Genomic DNA, 12,636 nt, shown 5'->3' with positions numbered 1-12,636 from the left:
CCTGGTGTTTTTTTATTGACACTTTTTTTAGTTAGCAAAGTGTCGAAAAACCTTAGTAAAGGAGTCTTGCTCAAGGCAACTCTGAAGCCCCGCTTTTTCAATGCATTTAAGTCAGAATAGTCGCGTTAATAGGGATTTATGTAATAAGATACTGTACCTGTATGAATATAAGGACCAAAGCTTAAAGTACAGGCCTGGACATCAAAGGGAAACTTGTAGATGTCTAGATTGCAGGAACTAATGATTCGGCTCTGTCACCAGATTTTGCAGCCCCTATCTGCTATTGCAGCAGATAGGCGCTGCAATGTAGATTACAGTAACGTTTTTATTTTTAAAAAACGAGCATTTTTGGCCAAGTTATGACCATTTTCGTATTTATGCAAATGAGGCTTGCAAAAGTACAACTGGGCGTGTTGAAAAGTAAAAGTACAACTGGGCGTGTATTATGTGCGTACATCGGGGCGTGTTTACTACTTTTACTAGCTGGGCGTTGTGTATAGAAGTATCATCCACTTCTCTTCACAACGCCCAGCTTCTGGCAGTGCAGCACTGTGACGTCACTCACAGGTCCTGCATCGTGTCGGCACCAGAGGCTACACTTGATTCTGCAGCAGCATCAGCGTTTGCAGGTAAGTAGCTACATCGACTTACCTGCAAACGCCGATGCTGCTGCAGAATCATCTGTAGCCTCTGGTGCCGACACGATGCAGGACCTGTGAGTGACGTCACAGTGCTGCACTGCCAGAAGCTGGGCGTTGTGAAGAGAAGTGGATGACACTTCTATACACAACGCCCAGCTAGTAAAAGTAGTAAACACGCCCCGATGTACGCACATAATACACGCCCAGTTGTACTTTTACTTTTCAACACGCCCAGTTGTACTTTTGCAAGCCTCATTTGCATAAATACGAAAATGGTCATAACTTGGCCAAAAATGCTCGTTTTTTAAAAATAAAAACGTTACTGTAATCTACATTGCAGCGCCTATCTGCTGCAATAGCAGATAGGGGTTGCAAAATCTGGTGACAGAGCCTCTTTAAAGGTTTTGAATTTGTTATTGTTCCATTGCTGGAAACAGAGAAGTATGGGATGACTGGAATATTGCTGTCAGACTCTGTCCTGGAAAATATATTTTACAATGCATAAGAAATAGTAACCAGTGTATAACAACCACTATAAATGTTTAGACCCATCTAGAATAATAATAAAAAAAACATTTACGGGCAAAAAAAGCCTAACTAAATAAACATATGTTAAATAGATCCAAATTTAGGCTCTTTTCACATCTGCGTTGTAGGTTGCATTCAGAGTTTCCGATGCAGATTCCGTAACTTTTGACTTAAAATATAGTTCAGCATGCAGCGCTATTTGTTCTGGAAAAATGTCCAACATTATGACGGAACTCCACGGACGCCATCGTGTGACGGATCTGTCATAGCTTGAATTCCATTTCTTTGCTCCTCTAACGTATCAGAAAAATGCAATTCACCACACAAATGTTAACTCAGCCTTATTCTGACTGCATACTTTTTTTTTTAATGGATTAATTCAATAAAATATAAAAAATCCACAATAAAGCATAACAAATCTCTGTTAGATCACAAAAAACATAAACATTTTTCAATAGGAATCATTCTTACAAAATGCTCCTGTGTATAGATATTGCAATTACATACTTGTTATGGCGCCTCCTGATGTTCATTCAATTCCCGTCCACCTAATGTATTCAGTGCTGGTAAGAAGACGCTTCTAGTGCGCCAATTCTTATTGGCTGGCATGCACAATAGCAGAATGCACAATGCTGCCTGTGTATAAGAGGTTCTTGGTGGTGGGTCTGAGCTCAGTAGCATGTGTGACCACCGGCACTGTATACATTAGATGGACGTTCTGACGTATTATGAATTGATTCTCAGGTCTGTAACAGCAATATCTAGAAACAGGAGCATTGTTTTTAATGATTCTAATTGAAAAACTGTTATATTTTGCATGATCTAACAGAGAATAATTCTTGTATAACATGTCAAATAAACGAAAAAAAAATTGCATAAAAAAACCGGTTGTCCCTTTTCTCATTGTCTACATTTTGTCACCTCGCACAACTTTATATAAAATACATAGACTTAACAAGTGAACTATTTCTTGAATCACACTTACATTTCATAAATGTAGAGGTCAGGAAACCAAAAATTATTGTTAGGAATTAAAATGTTCTTAATTCCGCAGAAGTCATCTGGGTTCCAGGATAAGAACTCATTGTTCCATGCCTGCAGTTAAAAAATAGCATAGTAACTATAATGCAAGCCAAAGTCTAAAAACAAGTCCTCATGCACATGTTGTATATGTTCTGTATAAATTGATGGTGGTCCGGAAGATTCTGAAATCTCATGAATTGGTTATTAAAGCAATAGCACCCCTGTCTCTAGCAAAAGCAAGGAGGTAAACAGTAACCAGGTTAGATTGGTCCACCAGAGTATCAGAGGATCCATTAGCGGGTCCAGGCTCTGACATAATAATGGGTCTAAAGGTCCAGCAGAAGACCCCTCATTTGCAGATGACTCACTTGCCACCAGGGTCTACTCTATTTTATGAATTGATTCATAAATAACCTATTAGAACCTATTGATGAAATGTCCTGTGTGTATTAATGATATTAATAAAGTATATAATGCAAATAAAAGTGGATGTCCGCATGTATTGTTTAGATTGAAGGTGGGCTTCTCAGAATCATTTTCCCTGATGCATCTAAGGTGATCTTTCTCAGCCGTATGTTGTTATATTGAGAAAGAAAGGCTTATTGCATGAGAATCTAAATGTACTGACCTGGTAGTTTTTGTAAATCAAGAAAAAGCATGTGGTTCCCAAACTATTTAAGCCCAGGGAATCCCGAACAGCTAGAGACCGTACTGATGGACCCTAACCTCTCTGTACTATACCAGTATGTAATTACAGTGTAGGGTGCACCAATTTTCCCCAGATGTTGCATTTCCATTTAGGAATAGAGCACAGGTACTACTTCTGCAAGTAAGATTGGTGGAAAACGTCTATCAATCATACACTCAGCCTATCTTAAAAGCCATGTCTACCTTTTTGTAGGCATCACAAAATACTGGAGGGGTGCTTGATAAAATTGGAGTTCAGCTTAAATAGGAACTACACTTTCATCAAACTTTTGATATGTCATAAAGACATATCAAAAGTTTGGATCGGTGGGAGTCAGCTGAGACCCCACCGTTGCTGAAACTAAGGTGCAGAAGCTCTCAGTTGAACAATTTGTTCCTTCAGCTGTGATCAGCGCTCCTCATCAGGCTGAAGACGCCTTACATAGAACATCAAAGTGACTCGTCTTCAGCTTGACAGGGAGTGCCGATCACAGCCAAAAGTGCAGGGCGCTTCTGCACCTTAGTTTTAGAAACGGTGGGGGTCTCAGCCGACTCCCACCGATCCAAACTTTTGATATGTCTCTATGACATATCTAAAGTTTGATGAAAGTGTAGTCACTATTTAAATATATAAGTGAAGAAAGTGAGTGCACCCTACAATAATAATGCTTCCGGACCCTCAGTTCAGTAGTTCTCAAATCCATATACTACACAAGGCCGATTAATAGATTAATTAAGTGACATTGGTGAATATTGTGCTGTGAATGTGATCACTTACCATGCTAAACCAAATATATGTGGTCAAAGTCTGCAAACTGGTGTCCTGAAATAGAGAAAACGTAAGATAAATGAATGTGTGGCTAAAAGAGATGACATAGTTCTGAATCCTCCACATCTCAGCTATAGTAGATATGAGCAGTCATCCAGATCATAGGTTACTCAACCTGTGGAACGTTACCACCCGGGGTATATGTCATCACGGTTGGACTGGTCCACCAGAGTACAAGAAAATGCATTTGTGGGCCCAGGCTGTGCTTCAATAATGGGCCTCAAAGGTCCAACAGAAGACAACCTGATTTGATGCTGACTTTGAAGCCGATCACTTGCCACTTCTTATGGGATGATTCACATATAAACTATTAGGCGTTATTGATTGTATGTCTTGTGTGTGAAATGACAACAACAAGGATAATGATGAAATTAAATTAGGATGTATTTATGTTCTGTAGATGGAGGATGGGCCCTCAGAATCATTTCCTCAGTTGGGTCCAAGGAACCCTAGTTCAAAACTGAGTGTCATTTCTCTAGGTGGTCTCACTGTCCCAATACTTTAACCTATAGGCACAATAGGCCGTCTAAAGGCAGTCCTGGGAAATGATGGATCTGGGAAGGAAATTCATGAATGTTTTTCTATATAAATGTCAGGAATTAGTGTCTTAACTAGGCTCTCACAGTGTACGTGAAAGGAGGATACTCTGGGAGGGACAAGGAGAAGGCTGCAAAGGCTTCTAGATGATGTGAAAGCACAGCAAAGTGTTCTGCAAGCAAGCATTTTACAGACATCCATGACTTAAGATGGGGTCTACTTGATGGACAGAGGCTATGGTGTCATAGTGTGCTCTGTATGTTTTGATATGTTGCCAAATTGCTATACATCTAGTTTCTTTCAAGTCAATATGATGTTTTCTGGACATTGTACTGGTAAATGAGGTACCACAAATATGATGGAGCTTATAGAAATGACTCTCATTAACTGTATACAAGATCACCAAAATCCTCTATGCAGTAACAAGTTTGGGAGTGAGCACCAATAAAAACAATGAAACGTTCTTACCAAGCTGATAACGGCATACAGGAACAGGTCTATACGAACAGTGGTGGGAGATTTCCAGTTCCTTACTGGTCGCACATCAGAACCTGGGAGTTTTGTCGTAATCTGAAGTACGTCATTGAAACTACAGGTATTTTCACAGTGGCATGTACCTGAAAAAGTATAATATTCTATAACAACAATTAAATCGCTAAGTAGGACAGTGTCATGGTCATTGCTAATTTATTTTACTTGCAGAGCAATTGTAATTGGGAATATTTTATCTGCCAGACCTACCAGGTTTAAATTTCTTCTCCATAAAGTGCAGCAATATATTTAGTATGTTGATATCAGTTGTTTCATGGATTACTTCATAACTTTATGTTCTGCATATCTACATGTAATAGGGGTAAAACAGTAGGGTACGTAATGTGTATTTAATAATGTGTGTTCATGGCGGCGATGAATTTCCCTAGGGGAAGTGAGATCTTTCTGTATGGAATTCCTCTGAGGTTAGTCTGGTGAAGGACCCCATATGGTGGGATCTTGAGAGTTAGAAGCGGTCAATAGTCGGAGTTGGGTGAGACCCCAAGGACTCAACGCTGCCTATCCTATTGAGAGCCATGTGAACTTTGAGTAACTTGGGCCCCAGGCAGTGATAGTCCAGGACACCATTTTGGGGTGGTACTTATTCCCCTAGTGCTGAAGTTCAGAGACTCGCATGCGCTACAACAAGGTCACACATCTTGGGTAAGGGAGGTGAAGCCTTATCAGACATTATATAAGGAGCTTGGAATTGGTGCCAAGTAGTTGGGTGTACAGAAGATACTTGTCCTCCCCTGGCATGTTTTCCTGAGGATACAGGTGGAGTGACCAACATCCACAGCCACCCGAAACACAGACAAAGGTGTGTGAGCAGTGCCAAGACTTAAGGCCAGATGGGGCAGGAGCAGCCAAAGGCTGTAAACAGCTGTATTGCCAGTGGGATGGAAGCTGCGGAGGCCTGCTAGAAACATAATGCTAGGCATGGTGCCATGAAGAGTCCTAACAATGTTGACAGAGTTGGACATAAAGTCATCACTGCCAGCCACTGTACAGAGTTGTGTTTGAAGAGACTTATCGTATTTGTAACATTCATGAACATTGCCTCTAATGGAGAGTAAAGAAAACCAGTTTCCTTAATCACTGTGTCTGTGATTTTCCTTCTGGATTCAAAGGAGCCGCCAGGGTATAACCTGTAGGGTACTACTACTTGTTCCCCATAGTGGTCTGTCTGCAAAACAAAACTCCCTGTAAAGGATCTGCCTGGCACAACTTCTGTGTCAACACCCATAGGTAATCAGTCTGCACCTGCTTCTATGTCTGTGAGACTGACTCCATCTTCCACCACTCAGGATGGCAGGCTTAGGAGTGGGAGAGCCTATAACAGCCTGGCCAGACGGAGCTAGCTCCCGCCCTCTGTCTATTTATACCTGCCTTTCCTGTTCCTCCTTGCTTGTGATTCTTCTCGTTTGGTTTCCTGGCCCTGCTGCAGCTTCTGAACTATTTGACCCTGCTTCATACTGACGCTGGCTTGTTGACTACTCTCTTGCTCTGCGTTTGGTACCTCGTACACTCCTGGTTTGACTCGGCTTGTTCACTACTCTCCTGCTCTGCGTTTGGTACCTCGTACACTCCTGGTTTGACTCTGCTCGTTCACCACTCTTGTTGCTCACGGTTTTGCCGTGGGCAACTGCCCCATTTCCCTTAGCTTTGTGTACCCTTGTCTGTTTGTCTGTCGTGCACTTACTGAGCGTAGGGACCGTCGCCCAGTTGTACCCCGTCGCCTAGGGCGGGTCGTTGCATGTAGGCAGGGACTGAGTGGCGGGTAGATTAGGGCGCACTTGTCTGTTTCCCCACCCCCTTCATTACACTCCCATTACAAACAGAATACATCTCTGGGTCATTTACGTTACTCCTCTAAAGACACCACCACTCCCAGAAAATTCTGGAAACAACCTGCCTGAAAACAGCTCGAAGGAAGTAGAAAGCTTGGGCAATTCCCAGAAGGTGTGATCGTTGTCTTATACTCACTGTGTAATATGGACCCTTTACAATGAGGTGTTATTTTTGGTATGTGTATATATATGTATACAGTAGAAATTCTGCCCTTTATATATAGATCTGCATTTCTCATGCCTAAACTGTTCCATTAAATAGGCTTAGTATAGGAAAACAATGTATATACACAAATTGAACTGAATTGACACGGAATCACTTTTGTCATTTTTCTGGAGTTACGCACCTGATTCTAAAGACTTGGAACAACACTGCACCCCCCAATTATATGAAGAAAATAGTGTGATATTTTTATAGAAATGCATAATGAAAATATGAAATACGGTGACATCAAAACGTTTCTGTGTCCACTCTCTATTATTGCATATTTGTGACACTGAACAGGGTCACTTAGACTGGGTTCACACCTGCATTGGGTCATTCCGTTGTTCTGCTCCGTCAGAGGAGAGGAACAAGGGAATAACCTGAAGCGCCAGTTCCGTTGCACCACAAACTCCACCGGCTGCCAGCGGAACCCATAGTTGACTTTTCGTCGGGGTGTCTGTGGTTTTACCAGAAACAATAGCGCAATCATGCTGCGCTATTGTTTCCGGTAATCTCGGCCAGATCTGCGACGGAGGCCCCTAATGGAGCCTCCGACGCAGATGTGAACAGAGCCTTACTTCATTTTTTAATTTATATTTATTAAAGTGATATTACTACTGTATCCGTATAAATACTTATCCCCTCTTACAATGTTTAGTCCACATACCATGCTTTCTCGCTTCCTTTTTTTTCTTTACATAGATAATATTATCTCTGTTATGTGTCACTTTAGTTCAACAAAAACTTATTAAACCACAAGTTTTTGGAGAAGTTTGGTAAATGATGCCAAAATAGCAAAATAGTAGAGTTGTCATTTGGGCTTGTGAGTCCCATGATTGGTCTGATCAGGCTAATAACTTTTTCTACAGTCCAGTTCTCAGCATATTCAAGAATAGTTTAATGTTTGAATAGTGTAATTCCTAGCATCCAATCAACATTTAAGTAAAAAGAACTTTCTTTAATAATTGCCTTCCACAAGTCATCTCTAAACTCTTTCGTGCAGTCTTAAGGTCATTGCCAATGTTTATTCAACACTTTTTGTCATTGAACGGATTCCTTATCATTGTTGGGTTAAAGGCTTTTCGTTGTTGCACCTACTCATTAAAAAAAGATATATATATACCGTATATATATATTCAAGGGACAACAAGACGTTTACTTAGGCTGTGATATATGTTGAGAAATGTGATACATTGATCAATCCATTATACTTGTGGGGTGTTTCCTGGTCACCCACCAGGTATTGTAAATGGTTGCGTGTTTTGCTCCCCCACCCTCTTGTGTGTGTCCCCCGGTGTCTGTCTTGGTAGTTTGTATCCTCTAGTTTCGCTATGTCTTCCCAGTGGGTGGGGGTGAGGCTGGGTTTCCCTAGCAACCAAGGAAACACTGCAGCCCTGCACTAAGGGGGTTCCCATTGAGCCCTGTATTAGTGCACAGATCAGGTGACCGCACTGGTCAAGGTGATTTGTGCAGCATCTGGATAGAAAGAGGTTAGAGAGAGAGAAGGGGTGGAGTTAGAAAAAAACGGGAAACTGTGAGGTAATGACAGTGGAGGGAGTTAGAGTGACAATAGGTATAAAGAAACTGAGCATGAGAGTGTCTGGGAATCTAACACCACAAAGTGTCATCAAGTCACTGGAACCTGAGAATAAGGTCTGAATATTGACTGAATAAATTATATCCAGAATATAATTATCAAGTGAAGTCTGGTCATCCCTCCACTCCTTGTAGTAATTTGAGTGAACAGTCATCTTTGAAGTAATATTTACTGGTTATAAACATACAAATTACAAGCAAGGTATGTTTATGTTATAGCCAGTGCAAAGCGGTCTTAACCCCTTCCTGACATTTGACGTATCCATACGCCAAAGTCAGGTAGGGGAAATATGGAGCGGGCTCACGGAGTGAACCCGCTCCATACGATGCCGGTGTCGGCTGTTTGTTCCATCGACACTTCAGAGTAACTAGTGGCATCGCGCTCGATCCCGCTCGTTTAACTCGTTAAATGCTACGGTCAATAGCGAACGCAGCATTTAAGTCGTTAGAAAGAGGGGGCTACCCCCTCTAAAAGCTCATCGCGCCCCCCGCAACGCAATTGCGGGTGGGCGATGGTTGCTATGGCTGCCTGGGGGCCTAATGAAGTCCCCCAGATCAGCCATCTTTGTGAACCTATTAAGCCCTGCCTCCGGAGACGTTATGGCTCTTGGAAGGTGGGGAGGAAAAAACGAAAATGAAAATCTGAAAAAGGGCTGCAGCGGGAATTATCTTATTCAATGGACTTATTTGCATGGACTTTGGACTATCTACTTACTTTACAATATCCCCTTAAATAATTGTGCCTAAGGTTCTCGGACTGTAGCCACAGTACCACCGAGGGTGTCCGTGCGCGAAAGGTAGCGGTGCCTCCACACCAACCCGCGTAAGTGTAGCAGGGGTAGGAGGGCATTCTCCACAAAGGAATCTGGTGCAACCCGGTGACATAAGTAAATAAAGACATCGGGATAAGCCGTGTGGTAGAGAGTGGTGACTCTGTGAACCGTGGCAGCACTATAGAAGGCGGGACCTCTGTGTCCACAGAATCCTTTGACACAAACGGTCACAGTGGGATCTCCCGTGGAGGTAAAGTTTCCCAACCTCGGTTATTGACCGCTTTTCCGAAACGTATACGCTGCTGTTTAATAAAGAAGTTGATTGGTTGTTAGTCTGCCTACAGTGTATCATCAATAAATCCACGTTGCATACTTATTTTGTAGAGGGGCGATTTAGAAAAATCGGGTAAAGTCGTTTTTTTAAGTGGAGGAACACAAAATGGCAGACCTATATTTTGTATGCTTTTATCCTGTCATCAGTTTTTATGCCACTTTTATAAGTGTATGTCTTTTTGTACTCTAAAAAACAGCAAATGCCAATTTGGACTAGGCACTCTTTTAAAATGTTTTTCTAAAGGGAAAAAGTTGTGCCTACACATTTTACTTAATAATAGTAATTGAGTGAAATTCACGTCTGTGCGCCACTTTTCAACATTTGGCCAATTTTGCGCTCTTTTCATTAAGAAAAATTTGTAAAATACAATTGTTTTTTTATTTATAAATATGACACCCTTGGGGAGATTTATTAAAGTATTTATTTTTCCTGGATTATCAATTGGATGGCCTGTCCTAAGGATAATATAATGTATAGAGGATTTACGGCACCCTGAATAATAATGGTGCTCGAGTAGGACTCTATAATAATATTAATGTAAGACTCGGGACTCAGGTGTTTGCTGACAAAACTTGATTTTTTTTATTTTGCAATCCCCAATATTATGAAAGTTTTCGGTCTAGCAAAGCCTTCATCAGATAATTCGGAATGACTTGGTGATAAAGAATATAAGGGTATTTCTATGTAATAAATGTAAACGTTTTCGGTCTAGCAACACCATCATCAGATAATTCTATTGAACAAGAGAAAAAAATAAGACATAATACTAGCGATATTATTATGTTTTATTTTTTCTATTGTTTAATTTTCAACAAGAACCTGAGTGCCGAGTCTTACATTAATACTGTCCTAAGGATAGTCATCAACTGATTAGTGGGGGCTTGACCTTCGAGACCCCGATCAGTGTAGCACCACTGCCCTTTAATGCAGTACCCGGCACTGTGACTTCCATATGTGAGTGACTGTGCCTGGTAATGCAGCTTTGCTCTGCTCAGCCCCATTCACTTGAATAGGCTGAGCTGCAGTACCAGGCAAAGTAACATGCATATGGCCATTGCTGTCCCGGGTATTGCATTGAAGGGGCAGGGGCACTCCTCGATCAGGGTCCCGGAGGTCGATACATTGATAGCCTGTTCTACGGAGGGTACCATGGCCCCTTCATTCTGCTCATCAATTGAAAATTTAGAGAAAAAAAAAACCACTTCAATACTGCCGCACTGCTCAAGTAGTGCTCCAATCTCTCACCTTGTTGATGAATCTGACGTAGACTAAAAATATTGTCAGGCATGGATGATACATAAGTCACACTTATGCCAAAAAACTACCATAATGAACATAAACTGCACTGTAATAATATATTGAGCTCTACCCATGTCAGTTTGAGCTTCTATATTCCTTGGCTTATCAAATATAAACTCAGCCAATCTAATTTTACAACTTCATTATAAGATGTTCATGTGACATTATTATTGGGATATGACGTTGGTTATATCATAGAATTTACTAAAACTAAATAAAACTTGCAGTGAAAATGCGGTTTGTCTGGAAATTCTAGAAGTGCTCGGCTGTCCTTAGCACAGTACCGATTCAATTGTATGAATTGCATTGAATTATACGAATAATTACAAGTAACTAGTATATTTAGAATATGGTTTGTAACATTACTAGTTTTTACATGGGACTAGAAGTTCCAAATAGATATATCATGTTTTGCAACTTTAAGCAAAGTCAATAAAAAGTTTCTGCTACTTAAACCATAATCTTGTGCCTGCTACACTATTTATTGAATACAGGCTGCCATAAAACAGCAACCAATTTTCTCCTAATGAACTTGTAAGGCAATGATGAGGAATATTAGAACTGTTCTCATTCATAAAGCAAGCCATTCTGAAAATAGAAGCATGTCGGGGAATTGTTAGAAATGCTGGTCCTTAACTTTCAAGGGTAACATTGCCAAAGGTGAACTCACAAATAATGTTTTAATCCCAAGGCGGATGGGACATCATCCATAATCTGTAAATTCTATATAAATGACTTACCCAGCAGAATGATTGTAAGAGGCAGTATAATTCCTGGAAGAGACATCCTAATGTGGGAGACAGTGAGTGTTAGACCTCACATCTCGTGCAGAAGTTGTGTTCTGTTTGGAGTGGGAGGGATAAAAATTGACTCACTAAGAACGTCTTTAAAGTGGAGAAACCTGTTTAAAAAGTATTAAGCTTTGTGACCGTGGCAATAAAGTTAAAACCATCTATGATAATACAATTTGCCTTGGGGTTTCTCAAGTTAATTGTTAAAGTTTTCAAATTTCCAAGAAGACATTTACTCTTTTTTTAATTCAGTTTTTTTCAATAACAGAACCAATATATATGTTACTGTTACATGATGGTACAAGGCCCAATTCAGCTAAAAACCTAATACAACAAATAGATAAAACACAAAACACAGAAATGTGGATAAAGACGGCGCAATATTTTTTAGCAAGTATTACCAAAAAGCCATAAATCATAAATACTAATGTATCAATAATAAATACTTGAAAGTTATGGAGCCATTTGCGGAATCTATTCGCTCCAATATAAATATAAGGGGAATACCTGTAGGATTCCAACAACACAAGCTGGGCCTATTTGCAGATGATGTCATCCTGACGGTTACTGACCCTTTATCTTCTCTACGAGAAATAATGAATGTAATATCGCGGTTTGGTCTCATATTATAGGATCAACGCCACTAAATCCCAGGTGTTAGGGCTTTTCATTAACCATACTTTGAAGAGAGCCATTCAAGCTGAGTTCCCTTTCAAATGGGAGAATACTTCTGTCGTCTATTTAGGGATCCAGATTGGGTTTCCTCTTACTCTGATGCCTAAGCTGAACCTAGAACCTTTGCTGTCCACTATTCAGGAAGATCTTAAAAGCATATCGAAGCATGAACCTTCCTGGTTGGGTCGCAATGTATGTTATAAAATGTTTATTTTACCTAAAATACTGTATTTTCTGCGTACTCTATCTGTTCCCATACCATCCTCTATTCTTATGAAGTTTCAAAAACAACTCAGAACATTTATTTGGGGAGGTCGACATCCGAGAATAGCTGCAT

The 12,636-nt window shown here is 40.6% G+C and overlaps 1 protein-coding gene across 1 annotated transcript in view; it reads right to left on the bottom strand.

The window, feature by feature from the left end:
* The window catches only part of LOC142660336 (5-hydroxytryptamine receptor 3A-like), a 28,996-nt gene extending 17,377 nt beyond the window's left edge, over nucleotides 1–11,619 (bottom strand). The window contains exons 1-6 of the mRNA XM_075836935.1: nucleotides 11,574–11,619; nucleotides 4,714–4,862; nucleotides 3,658–3,702; nucleotides 2,155–2,264; nucleotides 1,033–1,119; nucleotides 158–249 (exon numbers count right to left, since the gene is read on the bottom strand). Of these exons, the coding sequence (XP_075693050.1) occupies nucleotides 158–249; nucleotides 1,033–1,119; nucleotides 2,155–2,264; nucleotides 3,658–3,702; nucleotides 4,714–4,862; nucleotides 11,574–11,619 (529 nt within the window). The remainder of the gene's footprint in view (nucleotides 1–157; nucleotides 250–1,032; nucleotides 1,120–2,154; nucleotides 2,265–3,657; nucleotides 3,703–4,713; nucleotides 4,863–11,573) is intronic.
* Between the last annotated feature and the right edge of the window lie 1,017 nt (nucleotides 11,620–12,636).

This window comes from Rhinoderma darwinii, chromosome 9 (genome assembly GCF_050947455.1).
Source record: "Rhinoderma darwinii isolate aRhiDar2 chromosome 9, aRhiDar2.hap1, whole genome shotgun sequence".
Classification (NCBI taxonomy): domain Eukaryota; kingdom Metazoa; phylum Chordata; class Amphibia; order Anura; family Rhinodermatidae; genus Rhinoderma; species Rhinoderma darwinii.
Note: the sequence above shows the minus strand (reverse complement) of the source record. Positions and strands in the feature narration are given on the sequence as shown.